At 47.6% G+C, this 23,817-nt stretch overlaps 1 protein-coding gene across 1 annotated transcript; it reads left to right on the top strand.

Annotated features, from left to right (window-relative positions):
- Window positions 1-633: 633 nt before the first annotated feature.
- Window positions 634-23,396, top strand: KPNA6 (karyopherin subunit alpha 6). The gene is made up of 14 exons (XM_086480360.1): window positions 634-698; window positions 12,770-12,903; window positions 13,675-13,770; window positions 14,056-14,155; window positions 14,462-14,556; window positions 15,589-15,720; window positions 15,950-16,038; window positions 17,036-17,135; window positions 18,145-18,308; window positions 19,154-19,232; window positions 19,327-19,452; window positions 20,031-20,158; window positions 20,663-20,841; window positions 21,809-23,396. Exons 1-14 carry the CDS (start codon window positions 695-697, stop codon window positions 21,991-21,993), a joined length of 1,611 nt encoding a protein of 536 aa, XP_086336486.1. The 5' UTR covers window positions 634-694; the 3' UTR covers window positions 21,994-23,396.
- Window positions 23,397-23,817: the final 421 nt, after the last annotated feature.

A 23,817-nucleotide genomic window follows, 5' to 3' on the forward strand; every position in this document is an offset into this window, starting at 1 on the left:
TGCTGCACTGTGCCATGCCATGTCAGACAATGCCATGCCGTGCTGTGCCACGCCATGCTGTGCCATGCTGGTCCATGTCAGGCCGTGCCATGCCCCAGCAACCCCTTTGATGAGTCCATCACCACGGGAGGGAGCGTCAGGCCTCACACCACCTAATGGCCCTCACGCCAGCGCCACGCTGGCCACAGCCAACCCCGGAGCTGCAGAGCTGCCAGATGGGTGACAGCCTTTGTAATAAAAGGACATCTTAGAGCTTTTCTGGGCTCCAAACCCACACCGTGGTGTGTTGGCTGTGGAAGGTCATGGGGTGAGAGAGTCATGGGGGGACAGGACACGAGGGGACTGGCCGTGAGGGCATGGGATATGGGGGACAGGACACGAGGGGGTGGGACAGGAGGCGACAGGCCGTGAGGGGATGGGACATGAATGATGGGACACAAGGGGATGGGACACGAGTGACGGGACGCCAGGGCCGGGCCAGGTCCTCCCCGCCCGCTGGGGGCGCCCGAGCGCCGCGGGCCCCGTGGGAGGGAGCGGCCCCGCCCCGCCCCTGCCGCCTGAAGGGGCGGGGCTCCCGCCGCGCGCAGGAGGTTTGTCCCGTTCCGGCCGCCGTCCGTTCCCCTCGCCCTCCCTCTCCCCGGGGCCGCCATATTGTGGCCGCCGCAGCTCAGGAGCCGCCGCCTGAGGAGCCGCGATGGGTGAGGGCGGGCGCGGTCCCGCTGGCCGAGGAGCCCCGGCAGCGGGTGGGGGAGCGCGGAGAGGGGAGAAGGAGCCGCCACCCCGCCGGCCGGGCACGGGGGGACAGCCCGTCCTGCCGCCGCCCGCGCCCCTCACCGGGGCTCCGGGCGCCTCCCCTCAGCGGCGGCGGGCTGGCCTGGCGGGGCAGGGGGCTGCGGGCCCGGCTACCGCCGCTGAGTCATCCAGCACGGCGGGGCCTTCCCCGGCCAGGGCTTTCGGAGCCCGCTGTCTGCGGCCTGGCGGCGGAGCCGGGGCTGGGGGCGGCCCCTCGGGGGGGACCCTGCGGCTGGGGAGGCTCTTGCTGAGGGGTTTTCCGCGGGGAAGGGGCCGCGCTCTGCCCCAGCCAAGTAGCCGGGTGGAACAGGGGTGTCGCTGGGGGGTTTTGTTGCCCGCTGTGGGCAGCGCTAGTGGCGCCTCGGGGGTCACCGGCTCGGTGTTCGGGGTGCAGTAAGGGGAGCAGCGGGGATTGTTTCGTGCTGTGATGTCCTGGTTCTTGGGCAGCGGGGGCTGTTTCTGCTTCAGGCACCAAGGTAAAAGCCGTGAGAGGCAGTGGTGGTGGAGAGGAACTGCTGCGATCGAAGCGTCATCAAAGTGGCTGTGGCATGCTGTCAGATCTCTGATCTTTGGGTCACTTAAATCCTGAAGCTTGTAACAGTTTAGAACCTAAATCAAGGGAGATCCTACTAAACTGCTCGCTGTCGCAGTAACCCGGCGGGGCCTTGGCTATTGTACCTTTCATAAAATAAAACTTTAGCAGCAGTGTCAACATAAACTTACCGGGGTGTCCCTGGGTCGCCATGGACAATATAAGCAAACACATTTGACGCTGCGTGGGAAAGGAGTGTGGTGGAGGAGTTTGTTTGCATCTTTCTGAGCAATACCACTGAATCTACTTAAAGGTTCAGAGAGGTAGCAGGTGGCTCTTTCTGTTAGCTACAAATAAATCTTAACTGAGTATTGCCTTTCAGAAGATACTTTAATAACAGCAGAATCTTTTTATCTGGTTTGAGGTAGCCTGAAATGGAAGCTTCCTGCTCGGGGAGGAGAAATGGCTTTTTCTTGAGGCTTCAGGTAGTAAGATAGGGTTAGAATGGGTGCAGTGAATGGGAAAGCCAAACCTGTGGCAGGTGTATTTTGTATAAAGCAGAGTGAGGATCCTCTGGAAAGTGAGGATTAAGGTCTTATCAGTTTTCACCTGCAATATTGTCTTTTAACCAGACTTGCCTTCAGAGGTCTTAAAAATATTCTCTGGGGTCAGATGTTGCTTGGTCAAAATGATCTTGTTAGAAGCTTTCCTGCCGTCTTCAAACCCATCCTGTGATGTTCCAGGAAAAATTAGTGGCTGCAAGTCTGTCTATGCAGTGGCTCTCCCTGTCCAGAGCTGCTTTTCAAACTTAATTTATAGCTTGAGATGTGAAATCTTGACTGGCAGCTTGGAGTGGAAAAATGTCCTCAGGCCTGTTGGTGAATGTCTGAAAACTGCCTCTGTTATCTGGAGCTGAGGACGTTCATGCAAAGGAGCTTCCCATCCTTCCCCACCACTCCTGCTCGTTTCTTCTTGGAGTTTGAAGCAGACATTTTTCTGAGAGCAAGAATTTAATACTCCCCTCATTTGCATTATCCTAATGTAACTTCTTTTTAACTTCTAAAATGAACTGGTACCGCTTTTTCATCGTTTTAGGTTCATAGGACTAAAGGGAGGCAGCATAATGTTGTTACCCCTTGAATGGTGCAGGTTGAGGGTGCCATGGCAGTTGTAAGCAGTTGTGATATTGGTCTTGTCTGTGTTGTTGAGATGCTCATCAGTTTGTTCTTCGTTTGCTATGCAAATAACATCCCTGAATGCCTTTATAGGGCTATTTAGCCTGTGGAGCTGCACGTAACGCTTGATCCTTAATGAAACTCCTGTGGCTGATGAATTTAACTAGTTACTTGGCTATTTTGCTTTGTTTGCTTGTGTTCAGGAGAGCAAACATGAACTTTGTAAAGGGGAGCATGATCATTAAAATAGTGTAATAGTGAAAGTACTAATTCTTTCAGCTTTAAGCTATTGTGCTAGTGAGGTCCAGATAAACTCAAATTTGCTTAGCAAATCAGACAGTGCTGTTTGTTTCTGGAGCAAAGCACGTGTTGGGAAGGATGAGCCTGTTGGAGTTTCATAGCCCTCTGTAATTGTCTCTGACTATTTCTGGTTCTTTTTAACCTCATGTGGGTCGAGTTTGAGTCGACTTAGTTGAAGAATTAATCCCTGTTTTCAGAACTGTTACAAAGGACTCTCTGACCTCAGGTGACACTGTTGTACTTCATCAGTCCGCTCTTCAGGAAAGCTGAATGTCTCAGAATATGTAAATCAGGTTGAAGAGGACTTAAAGCCCCCAGACCGCAGATTTTTGTGGGTGAAAAGATCAGGAGGAGGCGGAGTTGCAATTAATTTGTATGGGGAACTGGACTGAGGAATAGGTGGGTTCTTTTTCTGTCAGGGCATGGACAGTCTAAGAGGAATCCTGATCTCAGACTGACCCTAGTGAAGGACAAGTATGCTGTAGGGCTCTTAATTTTCCCCAAAGCAAATTTTTGCTTTTCCCTTCCCCCTCCACAGCCAGCACCATCAGCGAAGCTGTTGCACATTCCAGTAGTGATATCACATCACTGGCTCTCAGCAGCTAAACCAGAAGGGAATGAGCCAATGGTGGCCGCTGCCCCAGACAGCCAAATAGCTGCGTGGATAAGCGTTTTACTAGCACAGCATGTACTGGGTGCGGGGTGCCCAGCGGGGGGACAGTGGCAGGCTGGGTTTAAGACAGCTCTGAAAGAGCTGGCTCTGCATGAGCTTGTTTGTAGTAAACACTCAAATAACCTGCGTGAGAAGGTAAAAAGCAGCAGAGCAGACATGCAAAACAGACCTGCAGAAGTGACAGGACGACAGAACTCTGCCCCTTCTCGGGGGCTGAAGAGCAGCCGGGGTAATTCCAGGGCTGTAGAGGAAAAGGCTCGAGTTGCTGCTTATTTGACAGGGCTTCTTCTGTAGTTCTTCTCCTGTAAGCACAACTGTTGGGCTTCCTTTTCCCTCTGTTGTCTTCTGAGCAAATGAAGTGATTTTTTTTTTTCTTTTTATGCACTGCAAACCTATCAAAGCGATGTATTCAGTGTAAGAATCTGTTCTTGGCTAATTTCTGGTGGCAGTTCAGAGCTGTCCTTTTATACAGTGCATATAAACAATTCAACTACTTTTATGTATTTATTAGAACCAACTTCGTTTGACTTGTATTTAAGTAGTACAGATTATTTTGGCTCCTCTTTCTGTGGTTTCAATTGAACTCATGAAGTTGTCCTGGACACACTTTTTCTAGAAGATAATCCTCTAGGATGTTAATGGGTCTATATCTGCAGCTTCTGTCAGGAAGAACCTTTATGCTGCGAGTAGAGCAAGTGCTGAACCTTTTAAGAATTGACTGAAGACTCGTCTGTAGAGTGCTGTAAAATGCGTTACATCCCTGAATTTCAGAAGACTTGTTTCTGTTCTCAAAGTTAAGAAGCTCCTTCACAGATGAGAGGTCGCAGGAACAAAATTCACTGCCTATTGTGAAGTGACACTCCACATTTACAAGGAAACCAGCGATTAATGCTGATGTACTTGGCTAGGTGAAGAGAGAGACTTTAGATTTTGAAAAGTGCCTAACGCTCTTTTGTGTCTGGCACTGAAAGTTTTTCGTTCGCTTAAAGCAGCAGCTTTGGTGATAGTTTGATGAAGTAAGAGTCAGTGAGAGGGTGAATGTAGAAGTGGCCAGAGACTTTCTTCTCAGATGTAAGTAGATGATAGCAGCAAGAAACCGCATTCAATGCTGACAGGCCGTACCTAACTGCTGAATCAAGCTTCCCGGGTTTCACTATCGGTGTGTTCTTGTGGGCTGTATTGAGTAGCTGACTGCAGAAATAAGGAGTTTTTGAGTTACAGATGTTACCTGTGAAGCCTCCTGGAGCAATGTGGGATCATGAAGCAGTAACGTGTAGCCAGCCGAGCATCACTGCCCGCTGCTGACTCCCGTGTGCAGCCTCAGGGATGATTGGCATATTCTTACAGGCCCCTCCTCCCCAGATCCAAAAATATCACAAATGCTTTGATTTTTTTTTTTAAAGAAATGCCTCAGTAACTGTAATTGGAGATAGCCTGAATATCACATGTAGTTTTTACCATTGTCAGGGGAGATGACTATAGAGTCTGTACCCTCTGATTGAGCAGGTTCTTCTAAAGGTAAGATGCTTTTGTGATCCGAACTGCTCTGGTGTCTGCTACCACCAAATCAGTTTACTTCAGCTGCCTTCTGTTCCTGAAGGGCCTAGTGTTGAAAGCACAGGCATTTTGTTGAACACAGACCCTGCAGAGAAAGTCACCTACCAAGCTTACTGTCCTGGTGGCTGTTGCAGAAGAGTCCCGAGCTTCCTCTGCAGTGTCCGAACCTCCCTGGCACCCCTGAGCGGGGTGGTGACTTGTGTGAACATGATGCGGTGTATCTCTGCCTCCCTGCAGCTCCGTCAGTCTGAGCAAATACGAGGAGACCAAGGGCAGTGGAGAGCAGTAACCGTTCCTGTGCTGCTGGTAGATTTTTCTTCTTGCAGTGTGGGAGTGTGATGCTGTAGCAATATGTATTTGGCTCAGAGCCTGCGCAAACAGGGAGGCAGGAGGAGAGAGGAGGTTCCTCTGGGGTTTTGGGGGAAGTATGTGAAATGCAGGAACTTTCTGCGGGGTAGGAGAAACCCAAAGAGTAGTCAGGAAGACTTGTCAAATGAAATTTAGTAGTTCTCTGAGTGTGTTTTGCTACTGCTTGTCAAATCTAGGTGGGATTTAATTGTAGCTGACCAAGGTTATACTATCGCAGAGAAAACTTAGGTTGGAAGGGGCCTTTGGAGGTCATCTGGCCCAGTGCTTGCTCAGAGCTGGGGAGCTTTGAAATGTACCCAGTGGGCACTAATTGGCAGATCAGTGCTGATGGAGTCATCAAGTGTATTCATTTACACTTGACTAACTCTACCACCCTTCTCCACACGCAGCTGTCGGCCTTCCTGGCTGGCCAGGCTTTGCCTTAGGTATCTGTCTTATGCCCAGCAACAGATCTGTAATAGAGATCTGTTGAAGATTACCTTCGTGAAAGGGTGTTTGGCTTAAAAAAGGCCCTGTCAGATCTGTCAGCGTAACTGTTTCTCTGCTCTGTCACTTTGGTCTGACTCAGCAGCACAAGTCTGGATTTAGATGCGAGTCCCTGCGGTGACTCAGCTTGGAGGCTTTAATCAGCAGCTGAAAAAAATGTTGGAAGCAAATGCTTTTTGTAATGCAGAGAAATGGGAAGAGCGTCATCTGGAGAGAAGCAAGGCTGGGTTTCTCACCCAGTAACTTTAAGAAGCCGTTATAGTCTTGGCCTGGCAGTAATGACCCTGGAATTACAGTTTTTCTGTTTGAACTGCTGTAGCTTATGTTGGCTTTTACACAGATGCTCACAGGATTTGAGTGCTCTGCTGAGCCTTCAAAATCAAACTTTCACACTGTTTTTCCTTTCTTTGAAGTGGTAAATACCTTCTCATCACTCAATATATAAGGATGAGTGTGGCAACCTGTACTAGTAATTCTTTGGTTACATGACAACTGGAGGATTTTTTTTTTTCTTCCTCTCAGTGAAGCCAACCATTGCCAACAAAACCCATGGCAGGAGCCAGATTTCTTCCTTTCCCTGAGGGGGTTTCCTTTGCACAAGGAATTGAAAAGGTATTGTTCAATTAAGCCTCAGCCCAGAGTTTGTCTGCTCCTGTAGTTCTTGTGAGAGGATTCTCGGCTCGCAGAACACCCAAAGTCATTCCCAGTATGAATTATTAGCTTAATAAAGCCTTGCTTTGGTTTTAATGGACCAATTTTTGTCAGCCTTTTGATTCCAAAGGTGTTAGCATTCCAAAATTGTTGGTGTGGGGTACTTTTTAATGTTTATGCCTGAGATGTGCTGTCTGCTAGGAGGCATGATCTCGTAGTGCCTTTAAAATCCCACTTGGGCCATTTTTCTCTCTGCATAGACTGAGGAAGAAAAATGGAGAAGTCGATTGGTTTCATGTGGGCTTTTATTAGTGTGAGTTTTGAGGATGTAGGCAAACAGTCTTCTAAGAAGTTATAAAAATGTGTTTTAACTCATTGATGCTTTTCAATCCTGAAAGGTGTGTCACTATTGGGCTTATGTGTATGTTTAATATGGACCTGGAAAGGCAGCAAATTGCTTCGTGCTCTGACCTCAGCAGCTTACTTTGTGTCTGGTTAATAGTGAGCAGAGTGACTTGTTGGATATTGGCCTTGTCTCTCTTTCTGGCTCAGGATGATGCGTCTAAACTCGTGTTGCTGTTTTAATCTCAGTCCTTGTTTGCAGCTGGTCAGGTTGTGGTTCATTGGCTGTCACTAAACTGGAGTTACAGACTTCCCTTGGGCACCTCACCCTGCACAGCCACTCACGTAGCTAAGAAATAAAAGCTAACGCTGCTGGCACTTGGTACTCGTTCCCTTTTGGCCTTTCTGCCAAGTTCTCCAATTGCTGCTGTGTCCTCAGGACAGAGGAGTCCCTCTGAGCTGGGACTAGGGAGTGTTTTGGTTTTTAGCGAGCCTTACATCTGCCTGGTTGCTGAGGTGCCTGAGCAAAGCTTTACATAGCTGTGCTTTATTAAAGCCAGACATCAGACATGTACAAATGGATTTTAAAATTTGTCCTGCAGAGCCCGGGTTACCTGCTGTTATGTGCTCAGGATATAGAAATAGATCTTCATCTCTGCAGGCTGATAATCGTTAGATCTATTTAATGTGTCACGTTAGCACTGAATTTAATATCTGATTTGGCATCTTGGGGCTAATAGTTGGCAGATGTGACTGGAGGTGCAGAGCTTGGATGCTCAATAAGAGAACTATTGAAATGCAAATACTGTCACTGGATAATGTTCACTAATGCAGGGGGGTACTTGGCTACAAAAGGCACTGACTTGAGGAACTGTGTGCAGTCACGGGATTCCTAGAGCAGAAGTGATACTTTGTCCAAGCTGGGTCAGAACGCAGTTTTAATTGGAGCCAGTCTTGCAAGTCTAAGTTCACTGTTTTCTTGAGTGAACTCTGTGAGGTTTTGGTGTAAATAGCAGATCCTTGAGTGTTCTTTGTGTTTGGAAACAGAGTTAAAACTCTTGCAGATTTGTGAAACTGTTTGGTCTGCAGAGGTGTTGGGAAGAGATGGGTTGAAAGCTCTGCAGACTCAGTTTAAGACGGTACGAGCTTTTACCTCTGCAATTTTTAGTTCTGCCCTAGGGAAGGTGAATTGGAGCGAAGAGGTTGAGGTGAGGGTGATGTACGCGGAGCCCCTCTAACCAGTGGACAGGAATGGCAGTATGCCGCTGAGGAAACGCGGGTACTTCAAAGGGGCTTCCAGCAGTCACTTCTAATTGACCAGTGAAAAAGGGAAAGGCAGAGATTGTGCTGTTCCAGGGTCATCCAAGGCATGCTGAACTTGGAGGAAAGCAGGTTCCTAGAAAACTAGGGCTGTCTCTTGCAGCAGGAGGCTGGAGTGGTAGGAATGGAGTATAAGCAAGGGCCTGAAGCTTAAGGAGCTGGACTGGCTTTTGTTGATTTTGGAAAAACTATGTTACTGTTCCCACTGGTGGAGGAAGTGCCTCATTCTAATTCTGTCCTAATTCTTCTTGTTTTCCTTTCTTTTTGAGCAACATGTTCATACTGTGCTGATATTCTGGTAGAACAGGGCAAGCTCTGGCCCTCGCCTCACAGCCCTGCTTGCACACGGGCGTGCTTCTGCACCCGAGCAGACCGAGTTGAGCTTAGCTTGCTGCCTGAGCAGCTCTGAGGGTGAAAATACGGTTTTGTGCCTGTTGTGAAGGGACGATGCTGGGATTGTGGTGTCTGGCCATACTGTCCAGTTGCCTGCATAGTCCTCTTGCCTTGTGTGTGCTGAGGTATTTGGAAGTATGCGGTGAGCTCCTTCTCCAGCAGGTTGTCAGCTGGGCTCGCAGCGCTGTGCCCCAGGCTGGGTGCCTGCAGCCTTTCCCATCACATGAATGCGTACCTGTACCTGTCCTGCCAGGAGGATGGTCAGGGGGGTGGCTTCTGGGGAGAGATAAGCAGCGAGCAGGGCTGCAGGCGCTGCCAGAGCAGTTTATCTGGTGTGCAGTCTGTTTGGTGTGGTCTCGGGGGAAAAAAGGTACCCGGAGCGGCTGCAGGCTGCACAAATTGCTCCGGGTGAGCTGCTGTGGTATAGAAGGAAAAAGCCTTATTGTCCAGCTTCCTTGGAGCGCTGCAGGTAAGCGTGGAGCCCCGCAGCTCTGGCTGGAACAACATCAGAACGGTTTTGTAATTCTAGGGTGTGAGCTGATACTGTCTTCATTTAAGGCAGGGCTTAGCTGATTCTTAGAGAAGAAGAACCTTTCCTAGGAGAGGTGTGGTGCAAGGTGCTGTCCTAATAGGACAGCGTTTTGTAGAGGTTAAGGTGGCCTCAATGCAGCTTTAGAGCAGTTAAAGAAACTTGCTCTAGTTGGGTTTCTGTTGCCACTTTACAGTTGAGAGCTTCTCTGTAAAAGCAGAACTTCTCAGACCAATGATGTTAAGATGAAAAGTGAAAATCTGTGGCTTGAGTGTCTTCTGTGCATCCCTCATCCTTGAGCAGGTGATTGCTTTCCCTGACCTGACAGTCCAGGTTACTCCAATAGTCTGATTCAGTGGAGTGGTTTTACAGATATTCACACTGATAGAATTTGAGTTAATAGTTAATGAAGCCTGACTTTTGGATACGCTGGATGAGCTAGATGTTTTGTACTGAAACGCTACAAATAAAGAATTTGTACGTGCCTGGCATCCCGCTGTCTGTTTTGTTTCATGTGTTTGGGCTTGCTGCAGTCTGTGGTGCCTACAGCATCTGCTGAGCTCACCGTGAAGTCGTAATCCTGCGTTTGTGACATTCATCCATTGCCTTGGAAATGGGGTGTAATATAAATTAGCATTCTAATGTCATTAAAGTATTGACACAGATGATGGACTGGAAAAAGTCAGTGGAAATCATCTGAAGAGATAAACGTGTGTGAGAGAAAATAGAAAATTAAGTACCAGAGAGGCTGTTGCACAGTGATATGATGATAGACAGCCAGGGTGGAAAATCACTAGTTGTAACTTTGAGGTTTCCCTGCAGTGTAACAGTGTTCTTGATGCTCTGGAACTGCAAAGCCTGTGCTGGGTGTGCTCTTGAGACCTCGCAGCATGGCCGAGGGTCTCTGGCCGTTTTCCGGACACCTGGTGCAGGGTCCAGGGTGTGCCCGGCTGAGTGGGGTTGTGCAAGTTTGGAGGCAGCTGAACTGTCATGTGTCACTTGGCTGTTTATATGACTAACGGGCTGGTAATCCTGCCTATGGTCTGAAGTCATTTAGTCACTTTTTCCTCCTCCTTTTCTTAAAAACTACCTTTTAACTGGAGACTCCACTTTCCAAAGGGGAGGTGACAAACTTGTCTCTGTTAGGGATTCTGTTGTAATCTTCAGAATTAAGCCAGCAACTCTTTTGTGCAGCTGAATTAGCCGTTAGCATTGGGGCAGTCGTAGGAATACACTGACATAACATTTGTGGTTAAATACATTTTCTGAATTAAAATCTATATGTACATGGCATTCCTTGCTGCTGTACGATTAGGTATAAACCCTTAAAGCCTGTATATTTTTTCAAAGTCTTCCATCTTCCAAGTTAGCTGCTTCTCAATTAATGATAGTCTCTCCTTCATTCTTGACATGCAATCTGTGGGGAAGAGGGATGGACAGATGAGAGCAGTTGCACAGTGACTGTGATCTTCAACCTCTGCTTTTCTTTGCCATGTAAATGGTCTTTTAGAATGAGGAAAGTGCTGTCATACCTTTAGAAACAGGCCAGCTATTCCTCTGAACCTCTGACTTGTGAGAAATAAACTCAGGAAAAAACCTAATGGTTTAGTACGGCTTCACAGAGTGTCTGTCAGCAAGGTATAGTCCAACTGCTGTGTTTAGTGTGGTGTAGGTAGGCTTCCTGCCTTGCTTTTATTGAGGACAGACATTATAAAATGGGTTACTTAGGAAAGGGACTAAAGGTAAACTTCTGTAAGGCTCAAGATCTTGCAAGACCCGCTGTAACTTGATTGCTTCAATCCTACAGTCAGTTTTGAGGCCCTGTGCCTTTTCCTTAGTGGTGCCCAGCGTGACGTAGTCCCTCTTTCTTACAACTTCTGGCCACTTTCCCTGCCCTAAGCCAGTTACTGGAAAAGGCTTTCTAACCTGGCACTGGAATGCTGCTTTTCCTGATGAAGAGTTGTGGTCAGTGGTTTCTTTTTAGCTTCAGAGGTGCCAGTAAACTTGCAACCCATAGTGCTGCACCCCTTCAAGCCTGGTGTTGTCTCTGGGTGCAGCTGTTGGTTGTTGAGCTTCAAAACTGTTTCGCAGCTCTGGACAGCGTGGGGTCAGGGCTGTTTGCCAGGGGCATGTGTCTCTTACGGTGTAAATGACCGGAGGAGCTTGGGGTTTGGTGGGTTTTTCTTTATTGCTTTTCAGAAGAATGTCCTCTTGATGTTTTAGCTGGGGAAAAGAATGCCCTCTTAGAAAGCAGATGCTGTGAAATAGTCTGACTTTTTCACAGTACTTGGTGTCCTTTTTTTTTAAGCTGTTTTCAGGAAATTGTAGAACTGAAGGTATTTTATTTTCTCTCCTGTTAAAATATTATTTTTTCCGGTTGTTTCCTGTTTCTGTAGCAATGAAATGTTGGATGTTTGTACATTGCATACGTCTTTTCTTGGTTTGGCTGCAAGCTTTCCTAGTAGGAGGGCAGTAAGGGCTGAAACTTCTCCAGCTGATCTTTAAGGGCTCCAGAACGGCTGGGGGCAGTTGATAAGTCAGACTGAAACTTTCTGTAAGCAGTTGGCTGAGGAGTGCTTAAAGCTTGAAAGAGGAGGGGTAGGGAGATAGTGCTGCGAACCCTCACAGGACATTTCTTCCACCTGCCCTTAGCAGCTGGAAGAAAACAAAGATTGGAGTCCAGCAGACTTCTGGAGGAGAGCAAGTTGGTCTCAGGGTTAGCTGGGATTCCGATGTGTATCGTGATTGCTTCCTTCCTGTCCTGAGAAAGGCACGGCCGTTAAGTGAATAATCTGTATCATGAATGGGAGAAAGGGAGAGTTTGGAAAGGTGCAAAAAGGAGTCGACATGGTCAAAGCAGTGGATTGAGCTGGATGCAGCTGAGGAACTGAGATCCTTCTGTACTCGGGTTACTACTTGGCCCTGCTCGCCTTTAACTATGCCAAACAGTGGAGTGTCGCTTCCCTGACTAGGAGGCCAATACACAAGTAATCAAGTTTGAAGTACGGCATTAGTCAGATATGAAGCAGCAAAATAAGTAGGTCAGGTACTGAACGCGTGCAGTAACCTGGTGGGACAAACGTGGCCTATACTTATGTACAGCTCTGCTTTTTGCAAGGTTTTTTGTGTTATTTTAAAATCGAGGCCTTGGGTTGCTGTGAGTTCTGTTGGATTTTTGCTGTGCATGTGCAGTGAACCTCTCAATCTGCAGTGGGGGGGTGGAATGTCAAGGTGTGGTTTATGCCATGATGATCCGAGGGAAGTAATTTCTGCTGAAAACCAAAGTAGAATTTAGGTATGCACCTCCTGAGGACAGTGAAGCTGTTTGAGTGAAGCCTTTCATGTGGGTTATGTGCTCCGTGTTGTGAAGTTGGGCCCAGGTTCCTTTCAGAACAGTAAATATATTCTTAAGCTTCCTAGAAACTTGGTAACCCTCTTGCCGCAACAGCGTATCACGTGAACTGAGGTTGGGGTCACATTCTAACTTGAAGCTTCTACTTTAGTGTTTGAGACCAGAGCTTGCAAATTATCTGGCTATTCTGTGCTTCTTTGTGTGCCTGGACTTCCTTGTCAGAAAGGGCACGTGGGTGAAGGAGCGGAGAATGACAAGAAATCTGAGGCAGTTACTTTTTTTTTTCCTCTCTTCACAGAAACCATGGCGAGTCCTGCGAAGGATAACTATCGAATGAAGAGTTACAAGAACAAAGCCCTAAATCCCGAGGAAATGCGTCGGAGAAGAGAAGAGGAAGGAATTCAACTGCGCAAACAGAAACGAGAGCAACAGGTAACTGTCAAGTTGACTAGCTTGTGTACAGCCTTAACACAGCCAGGATTGTGCTGCTGCCAAACTGGAATCTTCAAGGATCTGTGCATTAAGGTTCGTTGGCAGTCCTCTTATTTTTTCCTGTTCTAATCGAGATCTTGCTTTTCTCTTTTTCTTTGTACCTCGTACAGAGCGTAGCTCACATCAAGAGCTCTCCAAGCACTTTGTCCTTGGGGTACTGGAGGTTTTTGTTCACAGATCCTTGTTTTTAAAGGGTTTTTTTGAGGATTTTTTGATTAATTAATGAATGGGATTGTTTCATCGAGAAGCAGGAAGAGCAAGTGAAAGTATGGGCTGCACCTATTTCTTAATTCTGAGCTGGTTTGGTTTTGGTGTATTTTTTTTGGTTTAGAGATCTATGAAAGTCAGAGGTGATTCCCAGGTGATGTATGTGGCTCAGACTAAATGTTTGCTCTATTAGTGCTTCATCGACAATCTGCCTTTTCCCCACTTTCCCTGACTTGTTAGGTGGAATTCTGCACTTGCCTGTACCAGTGTCTCAGTGACTTGGGCATTTGCATATCTGAGGGCAAGACTTAGCATGTTTTATTATTGGGGTTTATATGCCAAACTAGTCTTCAGAGTGCAGAGCTGTTATTAATGAGTGCTGCTCTGCCCGGGTTGCGTTCAGTCTAGCTGACGGTATCTTATTTGAGGAACAAGTATGTCTAGTTATGAAGACTGTTCTTCATTGCTTTCTAATAATGACTCTTGTGTTTTGTTCCCTGCCAGCTCTTTAAAAGAAGAAATGTGGAGCTGATCAATGAAGATGCCTCCATGTTTGATAGTCTCCTTGTGGATTCCTGCGTTAGCTCCACAACGTGTGGGGTAAGGCGCCTTTCCTTCAGGTCTATCCTGCAGATAGGTTTAATGCTCTGGACTGCATAGAGCTGACAAACCTCAGTGGTTTTGTTTTCTCACTTCTGAGAATGTTGCAAATGTTACTACAGTGAACTGGAAAAGTCTGCCAGGAAGTAAATAGTGTACTGTAATCTCAAATTTTGAGTCGTTGGATTACTAGCTAAGCACAAAGTTGTGGTAGGCTGTCATGATGCCTTCAATAATCTTGGGGTGAAACGGAACCATTGTTCTGTCTCCTTTGCATCTTTTCAGGAGGGAGTGATCACAAGAGAGATGGTAGAGATGCTTTTCTCAGATGACCCTGATCTACAGCTAGCAACCACTCAGAAATTCAGGAAGTTACTCTCCAAAGGTAAAAATAACTCATCCCTGCCCTGGGATCCGACGTAGCCTTTCTTTTGCAAGCGCTTGTGCACGTATATTGCTATACAGAAGCTTAGCGGCTTTGTGCTTGGGGAAAGAAAGTTATAATCTAGAGATCTGGTGATGTAGCGTATTGCTAATGATTTACAGTTGTATGACTTGTACAGAAAGTGATTGTGGGGAGTTATCCTGCCACGTTCAGTACAGCTTGAGCTCATTCAATTCAGCAATAGTTCATGCCTGTTATTCCCGTGTTAGACCTATATATTGTTTTGACGCTGCCTTGCTGTTTCAGAGCCAAATCCTCCAATAGATGAAGTGATAAACACTCAGGGAGTGGTGGACAGATTTGTTGAATTCCTGAAGAGAAGTGAAAATTGCACGCTACAGGTAAAGGAGATTGTTGTGAATCTTTCATGACATGTAGCTGTTTAAGTGTCACGGTTTAGCCATGGGAGCCCACAGGTGCTATCGGGGAAAAACGAGGTCTCGAACCCAAAAGATGCAGGTTATATGACGTATAGGAGAAGACAAAGGTAGCTTGTAATGCTTAGGCAAAAAAATGGAAATTAGAAGTTGCTCTAAGTTAAATTCTTGGAAGAATGCTGGCAAAAATAACATAGGTCAGCTGCAGCAGAAGAGAATTTGGCCTTCCCGTGTCTGATATTTCTGCTGGGAGCTAGGAGAGCCACAGAATACATGTGTAAGAAGAAACCACATGAGGAAAAAGGCCCATTATTGGAGGCTTTTAAGTCCAGGCTAAGAGTCTGTTAGAAATGGGTTAGGTAGTGCCGATCCTGCCGTGGGGCAGAGGGATGGATTAGATGGCTTCTTGGGATTCCTTCCAGCTCGGTCATAACTATAGTTACTTTGTAGGGGTTAAAGATGCTTCCATACATGGAATTGGATCCAAGTTGATGACTGCCTTCATCTTTCTTCCTGCCCTCTGGCCCAAGGCCATGTATCATAGGGGTTTACTTTCAAGAACTGAATGGAAATCTGTTTTTAAACCAACGAATAAGTGGCAAAAGCAGGGAACTTGCTGCTCAGTTTCACTGGACCTGGAAGCATCTTTGAGCTGTTAGCCAGATGAGAGTGTGGGCTAGAACTGCCTAGTCTGCACTAGATAGAGAGAATTTTCTACTCCATGTGTATTTATGCACTATGTGGCTTCACCTTTTTTGCTGGCAAGTGGTTGTACAGGTGAAATGATATGGCGTGACTGACAGTGGTGCCTGCACCTTCATTGCTGAAGAAAATAAAATCCCTTGAGTATTGAGGTGTTCTTTTGTCATGTGCTTTCTTTCTCTCTCAACCTTTTTAGTAGAAGTTGAAAGAATTGTAGCCAAAATTTGATGGCAAGTATTCTTCTGAATCAGGATTATTTGATTCATGCTTTTGTCGTGCATTTTCTTGTTTCAGTTTGAAGCGGCGTGGGCACTGACGAATATCGCATCGGGAACTTCCCAACAGACAAAAATAGTAATTGAGGCTGGGGCAGTTCCTATATTTATAGAGCTGTTAAACTCTGACTTTGAGGATGTTCAGGAGCAGGTAAGGTTCACTTCTTCCTTTGGGGTTAGGGAGAGAACCACAGTGGATTGCACACGAATTAAAATGTGGTGTTTAAAATGAGTGACCAGTGTCTAACAACTGGCTTCAGACCACAAATTGAAGTATCGTTTGCCTGGAATCGTGGGAGAATGCTTTCTTAGCACACTACCCTTTTCTTCCTCTGTTCAGAAACTGCGTGGATGCTAAAACTGTTGCTGTTTCCTTTCAGGCTGTCTGGGCATTGGGGAACATTGCTGGAGACAGCTCTGTGTGTAGAGATTATGTCCTTAACTGCGCTATTCTTCCTCCCTTATTAATGTGAGTAGCCATGAATACTTGCCAATACAGTTCTTGAAGTCCCATTGTACCACAGCAGAGCAGTATTTGAGCTGGGCGAGTAGATTCCCTAGCTATGTGTAGTGATTTTCACTGGGAATCAAACCATTTGTACCAGATAAACCAGCGGTTTAGACCAGTATCTGGTAAATCAAGTGGGACTTGGTAGATAACATGCCTTCTCACAAACCTTACACTGCTCTGAAGCGGGCGCTGTTGCAGTGTGCTTGTCTTTCTGAAGTCGCAGGGCTTGCTGTTGCGCTTTGTGTCCCTCCAGACGCCTGCTCTGTGCTTACGCTGTGGATTTCAGGCGCTTGTCTGAGTGGGCTCCTCTAGGACTGAGGCGAGGGGGCAGGTCTCTGTACACCGCCTTGCCTCTGCAGCTCTTACGTGTGGTGCATGGCCACCGTAGTCAGAAGATCTGCTTGTCAGGCACGTGCTGTCACTGCTCTGGAAAGAATTAATCTTGACGTTATCCCATCCCTGGCAAACTGATGCTTTGTCACCAATGACTTGGCTTGTTACGCTGCTACTTCTGTCAGTCACCTGTCAGCAGCGATTGCTGACTGAACCCACGGGACTTGCTGTCCTCATTAGAGCTGAGCGGCAGCAGTTTGTGTCAGCTGGTCTCTCGTGAGGACTTGAACTCACGCAGGGGTGCGAGTGTCTGGGCTGCATTTGAACTCGGATCTGCGTTCGACTAACTTGCCCTTCCTTCTGCAACTCGTCTAATATGGAACTTGCCTTCTGACCCACGTCACTGGACGGTGTTAGGAGTAATAGCCGTTTATCCTAAGAAGTAGTTGCATGTCACTTCTCTTCTGGCTTATTGAGAGGCTCAAGTGACAAGCAGCATGCTTGAGCCACAGCAGGTGGAATAGTGGTTTCGCTTCCTTAAATTCATACTAGTTTTTCTTCTTTTGATGCCCTCGCTGGCTTCCACATCAAGGGTTGTAATTCATGGTAATTGTCTCTTTAGGCTCCTTACAAAGTCCACCAGGTTGACAATGACACGAAATGCTGTCTGGGCCTTGTCGAACTTGTGCAGAGGAAAGAGTCCACCCCCTGAATTTGATAAGGTAAGAATAGATGCCTTGTTGGTAGATAAGTGATGGGGAGACACCCAGTTAAGATACTTGTCTAAATTATTTTTGGCTGTTGGACTTCTGTAAGTCATTCTGGGAGGGAACAGGGTGAGGCTCTTCCTGCTGAGGTTGATCTTACTGTTCAGCAGATATCCAGGTACCTGTTTAATTTTCTGCCAGCTTTTTTTTGCCTGGCTCTGTTGGCAGCCCGTCAGCTGGACCCCTCAAGTAAGGGACAAGCCCAGGCTTCCCTGCAAGGTAGCATATACTGTGGGCTTCTCTAAACCCTTTTGTTAGGAACTCTGAAATTCTGAGACTTCACTCAAATTGCGACTAAAAACTTGATTCTGAGACCTCTTAAGTGCTACAAAACGACTCCTGTATCTATGTGGGAACCTTCCTCTTTCCCTTTCCTGGTGTGCTGCTGGCTCTAACAAAAGGTTCTGGCCTTTCACGTGTCTCATCTTTCTTTGGTAGGACAAAAATGTTTTAAGATAAATGTGTTTTCACTTTTTTTTTTTAAATGAAAACTCATGTGTCAAAGCTGGGGAGCCTGTAGTGAGGGATGAAATCTGAATTGAGTGTGAATGTAAAACCACTTATAAACGATTGAAGTATTTGGGGGTGTAACTGATGGCTGCTACTCTGAATACTGAGCTATTTAGTGTTATTAAGAGCAAAAAATGGAGCAGTGCTCCTGCCTGAGGCATGTGAGGAGCTTCCAAACAGTAGCATGCCCAGTAGCACTTGTCTTGGGAGTCTTGACTTGGTCCAAGAGGAAGGGATGTAATTTTAGATTAGCAATAAAGCTGTTGAGGTAACTTTAGACACTGTGATTACGAGGTATGTGAACCAGAAAGGAAGATGCTGACTTTGGGGAAGGAAACTGTGGACATTCAAGACTTCTTATCCTGCCTGTCAGCTTAGCCACGTGGTGTTTGCATGCAGGAGCGGTGGTCCTTGACAGAACGTGACTAACCTGGGGTGGTGGCTGTTGTTGCAGGTATCTCCCTGCCTGCCAGTGTTGTCCCGATTGTTATTCAACAGTGACTCTGACTTGCTGGCAGATGCATGCTGGGCTCTTTCCTACTTATCAGATGGCCCCAATGAGAAAATTCAAGCAGTTATTGACTCGGGAGTGTGTCGGCGACTGGTGGAGCTGTTAATGTGAGTACCTGCTCTCGCTGCTTCAGCCCGTGAGACTGGGCAGCGCGTGACTGAGCGTGAGGTCATGCCGCAACCCGTCGGAGCGCTCCTCACGCCTCTCGTGCGCACAGGATCCGGGTCCTGGGAGCCTCGGCTGACTTGGCAGCAGTTGCACGGGAGGGCCTGAAGCAGGCTGAGAGCTGTAGCTTACTGGCTTTTCCTTCTGAGGGAAGCTGAGTGTTTTCTGTGCCGGGATGCTGGTTCCTACTGCACGCCAGGAAGAACTTACTAGAGAGAGGTTGGACTGGTGCTTCTCGTCTGTGAAAGGAGAGAGGACTGCCGAGTGTCTTGTGCTCTCAGGCTTCCAGTATGCTTATGGAAGCCTCGTTACCAGGCGAATCAAGGGTGGCAAGGATAGTGTCTAGCAAAAGTCAGCTTGGCTTTGTTTCTCTGATATCTCTATGGGGACCTGGACAAAGCTGTTGGTGGTTTGAATGGGCCTCTTTAACGCCTTCAGGATTGGTAGAACTGTGAGCTACTTCTGTCCAATTATCCTGAAAAATTCTGGGCGTTCTCATTGGGTTAACAAGGTCTTTGTTCAGGAAGGGTATGTAAAAGGTGAGATTTCTAATTAAGCTAAAAAACGGTGGAGTTAGGAGGTAAAGGGTGAAAACTATCTGTATTGCAACTTTATTTTCAGTCTGCTCATCCCATGGCAATATGGTCAACTGTATGTTTCTACATGCCGGGGGATGGGATTCTAAGTAAATTATGCACAGGAGATATTGGAGAGAGAATCTTCTGAATATCCAGCTGCGTGTGGTCTGATAGACGTGTGTTTTGTCCTCTCACCGCTTTTCCCGCAGGCACAACGACTACAAAGTGGCCTCCCCGGCCTTGCGAGCAGTTGGCAACATCGTGACGGGGGATGACATCCAAACCCAGGTGAGGGGAGATGACCGTCCTGCAGGGAACTGCGGCGCCCGTCGGCTCTGCTACCTGATCGTGGTGATCTCACTTCTGCTTTCTTTTTCAAAAGGTGATTCTGAACTGTTCAGCCCTGCCTTGTCTTCTTCATTTGTTAAGTAGTCCCAAGGAGTCGATCAGGAAAGAAGCCTGCTGGACTATATCTAACATCACGGCAGGAAACAGAGCACAGATACAGGTACAGTCTTCTCCAGTTCACCCGTCAGGATCCTAGATTCCAAGCTCAGCGTTAAGGATTTGCAGCTTTTTTTTCTTAGCTGACACTTAGAGGCTGGTTTTGTTCCCCTCTCTTATTCTGCAGTAATTTGCAAATTCGCTGCTCGCAGCCATCTGCCGAACAAGAGCTTAGAAAAAGCTTGCTAATTGTACCACCACAGTCCCACAGGTTGGATCGTTGGAATGAGAGGAGATACAGCCCCTGTTTATCCATGCTCGGTTATAGAGATGCCCTTTGAAAAGCTGGGGCTTGTTGAGTTTTAATTATCCTTTTAACGAGCTACATAAAGGCAGATAAGTGATGAAAGCATTCCTGCAGTATTGATGCAATAATAGGGATTGACTGCTGGGCTAGTTATGGGATGGAGTATCTCGTGTTGACAGGATTTGGCTGAGGAATGAAATGGAGGAATCGCTGAAGGGTACAGCTTGGGAAGTTCTTTTGTGTTGGAAAATGGGGGTAGGGGTTTCTTCCAGCCTTTCAGAAACGGCGTTGCCAGCTCAAACACTTGTCGCTGCTCTCTCTCTCTCTCTCCCCAGGCGGTCATAGATGCAAACATTTTCCCGGTACTGATAGAAATCTTGCAGAAAGCAGAATTCCGCACGAGGAAAGAGGCAGCGTGGGCTATTACAAACGCAACGTCAGGAGGAACTCCCGAACAGATCAGGTACTGCCCGTGGCTCCTCCTAGGGAAAAGCTGTCTGAAGGTATGGGAGCTTTGTCTTTGTGGGGATGGTGAGATAATTAGCAAGGGAGAAATTTGGAGAACCCCCGAGAGAGTACCTGAGGCGCAGGCAAAGCTATAGCTGCATCGTATGCAGCGCTGTAAATTCCTTCTGAATAAGGATAAGGCAGTCCAACCTCTCCTGCCCCCCCCCCGTAGGTAGCTTAGACTAAGCACAATGTCCAAACTTGATGACAAATTAAATTCCAGTGTGGACTTAGAGCAGCACCTGGATTTCAAAGGGAGTTAGCAGGTTTCTTAAGAGACGGGGTGTGTACACAAATGCAAATAAGAGGATAAAAATTCACCTTGCAGAACCGGAGATATCTAATTTAAGGTAACTTTTTGTGGTTTAGTTTGACTCCTTTCCCTTGCTTTTTCTGGCTGAGCAAAGGTGAAGCTTGTTGGATCCTAATCAAGTGTCTGTTGTTGGCGCTTTCCCTTCAGGTACTTGGTAAACTTGGGTTGTATCAAGCCTCTGTGTGACCTGCTGACTGTCATGGACTCCAAGATTGTGCAGGTGGCGTTGAACGGCCTGGAGAACATCCTGAGGCTTGGAGAGCAGGAAGCCAACCAGAGCGGGACGGGCATCAACCCGTACTGTAGCTTGATCGAGGAGGCCTACGGTAGGTTGTGGCTGGTGGCCGTGGTGCCGTTGAGTTTGAACACCGCGGGATGTATCGAAAAGTGTCTGCTGGTTTTGTTGGTGTGTTAAGGGATTTAGTATAACCCGAACTAGCCAATGTTTGTTCCAATAGACTCTTCTGATGGGGCGTAGGACAAAATACTTGGCAGTAAGAGCTATCGTGCTCCTGATCCAGGCTTCCTAGACCTGAGGGCCAAGCTGATAAATGTGGCTCGTGCCCCTTGGGGGGTATTAATGGGAAATAAGCTGAGTGAAGTAAAAAGTGACGCTTCTGGGTCTAACGTTGCTCTAACTGTACCCAGGTGAACGCTGTAGATGTATAGTGGAAATCCAGAGAGACTTAGCTCTTCCCTGGAGCGACTTAATTGGGTGGGTTTTTTTTGTCCTGCTCTTAATGCTTTGAGGAGCAGTTCCTATTTCAGTCTGAAACTCCCAGTATGCTGCCCGTGTCTGATTTGCCCTCTCGCTGACTTTTACACTGTGTGTCCTGATTCTCCCAGTCAGAATAATTCTTGAAATTCTTGAGAGTGTGTTGTGCTTGGATGCTTTCTGTTCAGCAGTGGATTTAATTAGGGCAGCTAAAGCTGTCGGTGCCCTTCTGCTGGAGGCTACTGGGACAGGCCCTGCTTCTTCCCCTCCCTACCCCCTGCAGCTCCCAGGCTGTTTGCAGCCAGTTGTTCCAATCTGGCTGCTGGGAGCACATCTGCTTTAGCTGTGTCAGCTAAACCCACTGCTGAAAAGTCCTTCGTGCTGCCGGGTACGGATGAAATCCACAAGCAGCTCTGGAATCGTTTGCTGTAGATGTCGGTGCTGCTCACAAAATGCAAATCTTAACACGGACAGAGGTCTTTCAGGGAATAGGGGCGAGGGTGGAGGGTGGATGTGGGACAGTGTGAACATCAGGATCTCTTTGTTTCATCGCGTTCCGCTTTTTTTTCCCCTCCAAGGTTTGGATAAGATAGAGTTTCTACAAAGCCATGAGAACCAAGAGATCTACCAGAAGGCCTTTGACTTGATTGAGCACTACTTTGGAGTAGAGGATGACTCCGCTCTAGCCCCCCAGGTAGATGAGAACCAACAGCAATTCATCTTCCAGCAACCTGAAGCCCCCATGGAAGGTTTCCAGCTATAATGTGCCCAGGGGGAAGAAAAAAAACCCACCACAAACTTGCCGGAAAGCAACCGGGAGCAGCTGATTGCCCCATCCCCTCCTCGCAAACGGAAGGCTAAACACCCACTCCACCTGCTAGGAAACTGTTCTTCCTTCAAACAACTAGAAACAGTGCTTTGTCCTCGTGGAGAGAAGGGGATGTTCTTACACCTTTTTTCTTTTTTGCTGCTGCGTACGTGTCTTTAAAGCAGGCATCTGGGTGGAGGAAGGACACTGAAGTAACAGATTGCACCTCTTGGGTTTTGTTTTTTCTTTGTGGTGATCTCTCCCAAATGTCACTTCTTACCTCGGGTACTTAATTGAGATTGCAGCGTTGGGTTGGGTAAGAACACAAATAGGAAGTTAAGCATTCTGACAACAGTAATTCTGGAAACCTGAGTTGATCTATTTAATTTTTTTGCACATGTTACTCTTTATTAAAGACTCTAATTTGCCAAGAGCAAAGCTTAGCCCTGGCCTTTCTGCGACCCTCCTTCAGCGGACAGTCCTGTTGAACCTGGGCCAAGTTCCCCTGAAAGATACTGTACATGGACAGAGAAATAGGAAGTTCTCCCACTCCTGGGAAGGTTTTTCTGGGGGGAAGGCTCCTTCCCTTTGTCTAAATTTTTTTGTTTTGTTTTGAAGAACTGCTAGTGGTATTTACAAGGAGTTTAAAGAGAAAAAAAAAAAGGCAACAAGACCCCAAAGATGGTAAGTAGGAAGAGGGGCGGGATGCTTGGGTGGTTTTTGAAACAGGAAGCACAGCTGTGTTGCACAGGCTTTGTTTGCATTGCTACTGACTGAAGTCACAGGACTGTTGAAATGGTGAAAACTCATCTTCATCTTTACTTGAAATATTTTTTTTTTCACAAGAACATGTTTTTTTTGAGTTCTAGGGGTTTTTTTTCTGACTTGGGTTGGGGTGGGTCATTTTTATGGGTGGAAGAGGACGTAGCTACACTTGACAGCGGTGTTGTGTGCGGTGTTAACTTCAGTAGCAACAGGCCTGAGTTTTCAGGTTTACCTCCTCCTCACAGTCGGATCATGTACATTTTACTTCAAAAAAAAAAAGCCAAATCTCTGTATTTTTTATATTATATATAGGTAGATATTTGTCTAATTGGGCTTCAGAGAAAAATATATATGAAATTTCTGTAATTTATGTAAATAGAGCACTGTGAGGCAGGCACACCTGGAAACGACGGCCCCAACTCACCCGCGGGTTGTCCTGCTTCTTTTCCTCTGTTTACTCACGTACTGTATGAGCGAACCTGGAGCTGTCGGAAACTCCCCTGCCGCCCTGGAGGGACGGGGCCGGGGTTTAGTCACCGAGAGCGGCCGCGCCGGGCTGGGCAGGGCCAAAACGCTGCTGGGGTGGGGGCAGAGCCGGCCGCTGGCGTGGGCCAGCCCCGTGCTTGGTGCGGAGGGGGAGAAGCGAGGCGTGGAGCTGCTCGCCCGGCGGCCGGAGCTCTGGTTGGAAACGAATTAATTGTGAAACGAATAAACGACATCTGTGCAGTTGACTGAGGCGTGGCTGTGGCATGAGGCGGGGCGGGGGGGGGCGTTTGGGCCCAGCCGGGTGGAGGGGGGTGGCTGGGCCAAGCTGCGCCTCTCGGGGGGAAGGCTGGCGGTTCTGCCGTAGCCCCCTGTCCTTCGCGGGAGGCGGGAGGAGCGGCGGGTGCCCCGGGGGAGGCCGCGACCGGCGGGAAAGCGCCGCGACAGGCGGGAGGGCGCGGGGCACGCTGGGAGTTGTAGTCCACAGGGCGGTGCCGCGCTCAGGGCATGCCGGGAGCTGTAGTCCGCCAC

This window comes from Leptosomus discolor, chromosome Z, assembly GCF_034619465.1.
Source record: "Leptosomus discolor isolate bLepDis1 chromosome Z, bLepDis1.hap2, whole genome shotgun sequence".
Lineage (NCBI taxonomy): Eukaryota > Metazoa > Chordata > Aves > Leptosomiformes > Leptosomidae > Leptosomus > Leptosomus discolor.

Bases quoted from the DNA above. Each gene is read 5' to 3' on its own strand.
- KPNA6 (XM_086480360.1), top strand. The intron at 19,453-20,030 runs GTACAGTCTTCT...CTCTCTCCCCAG, and splicing joins GAAACAGAGCACAGATACAG to GCGGTCATAGATGCAAACAT. The intron at 20,842-21,808 runs GTAGGTTGTGGC...TTCCCCTCCAAG, and splicing joins CTTGATCGAGGAGGCCTACG to GTTTGGATAAGATAGAGTTT.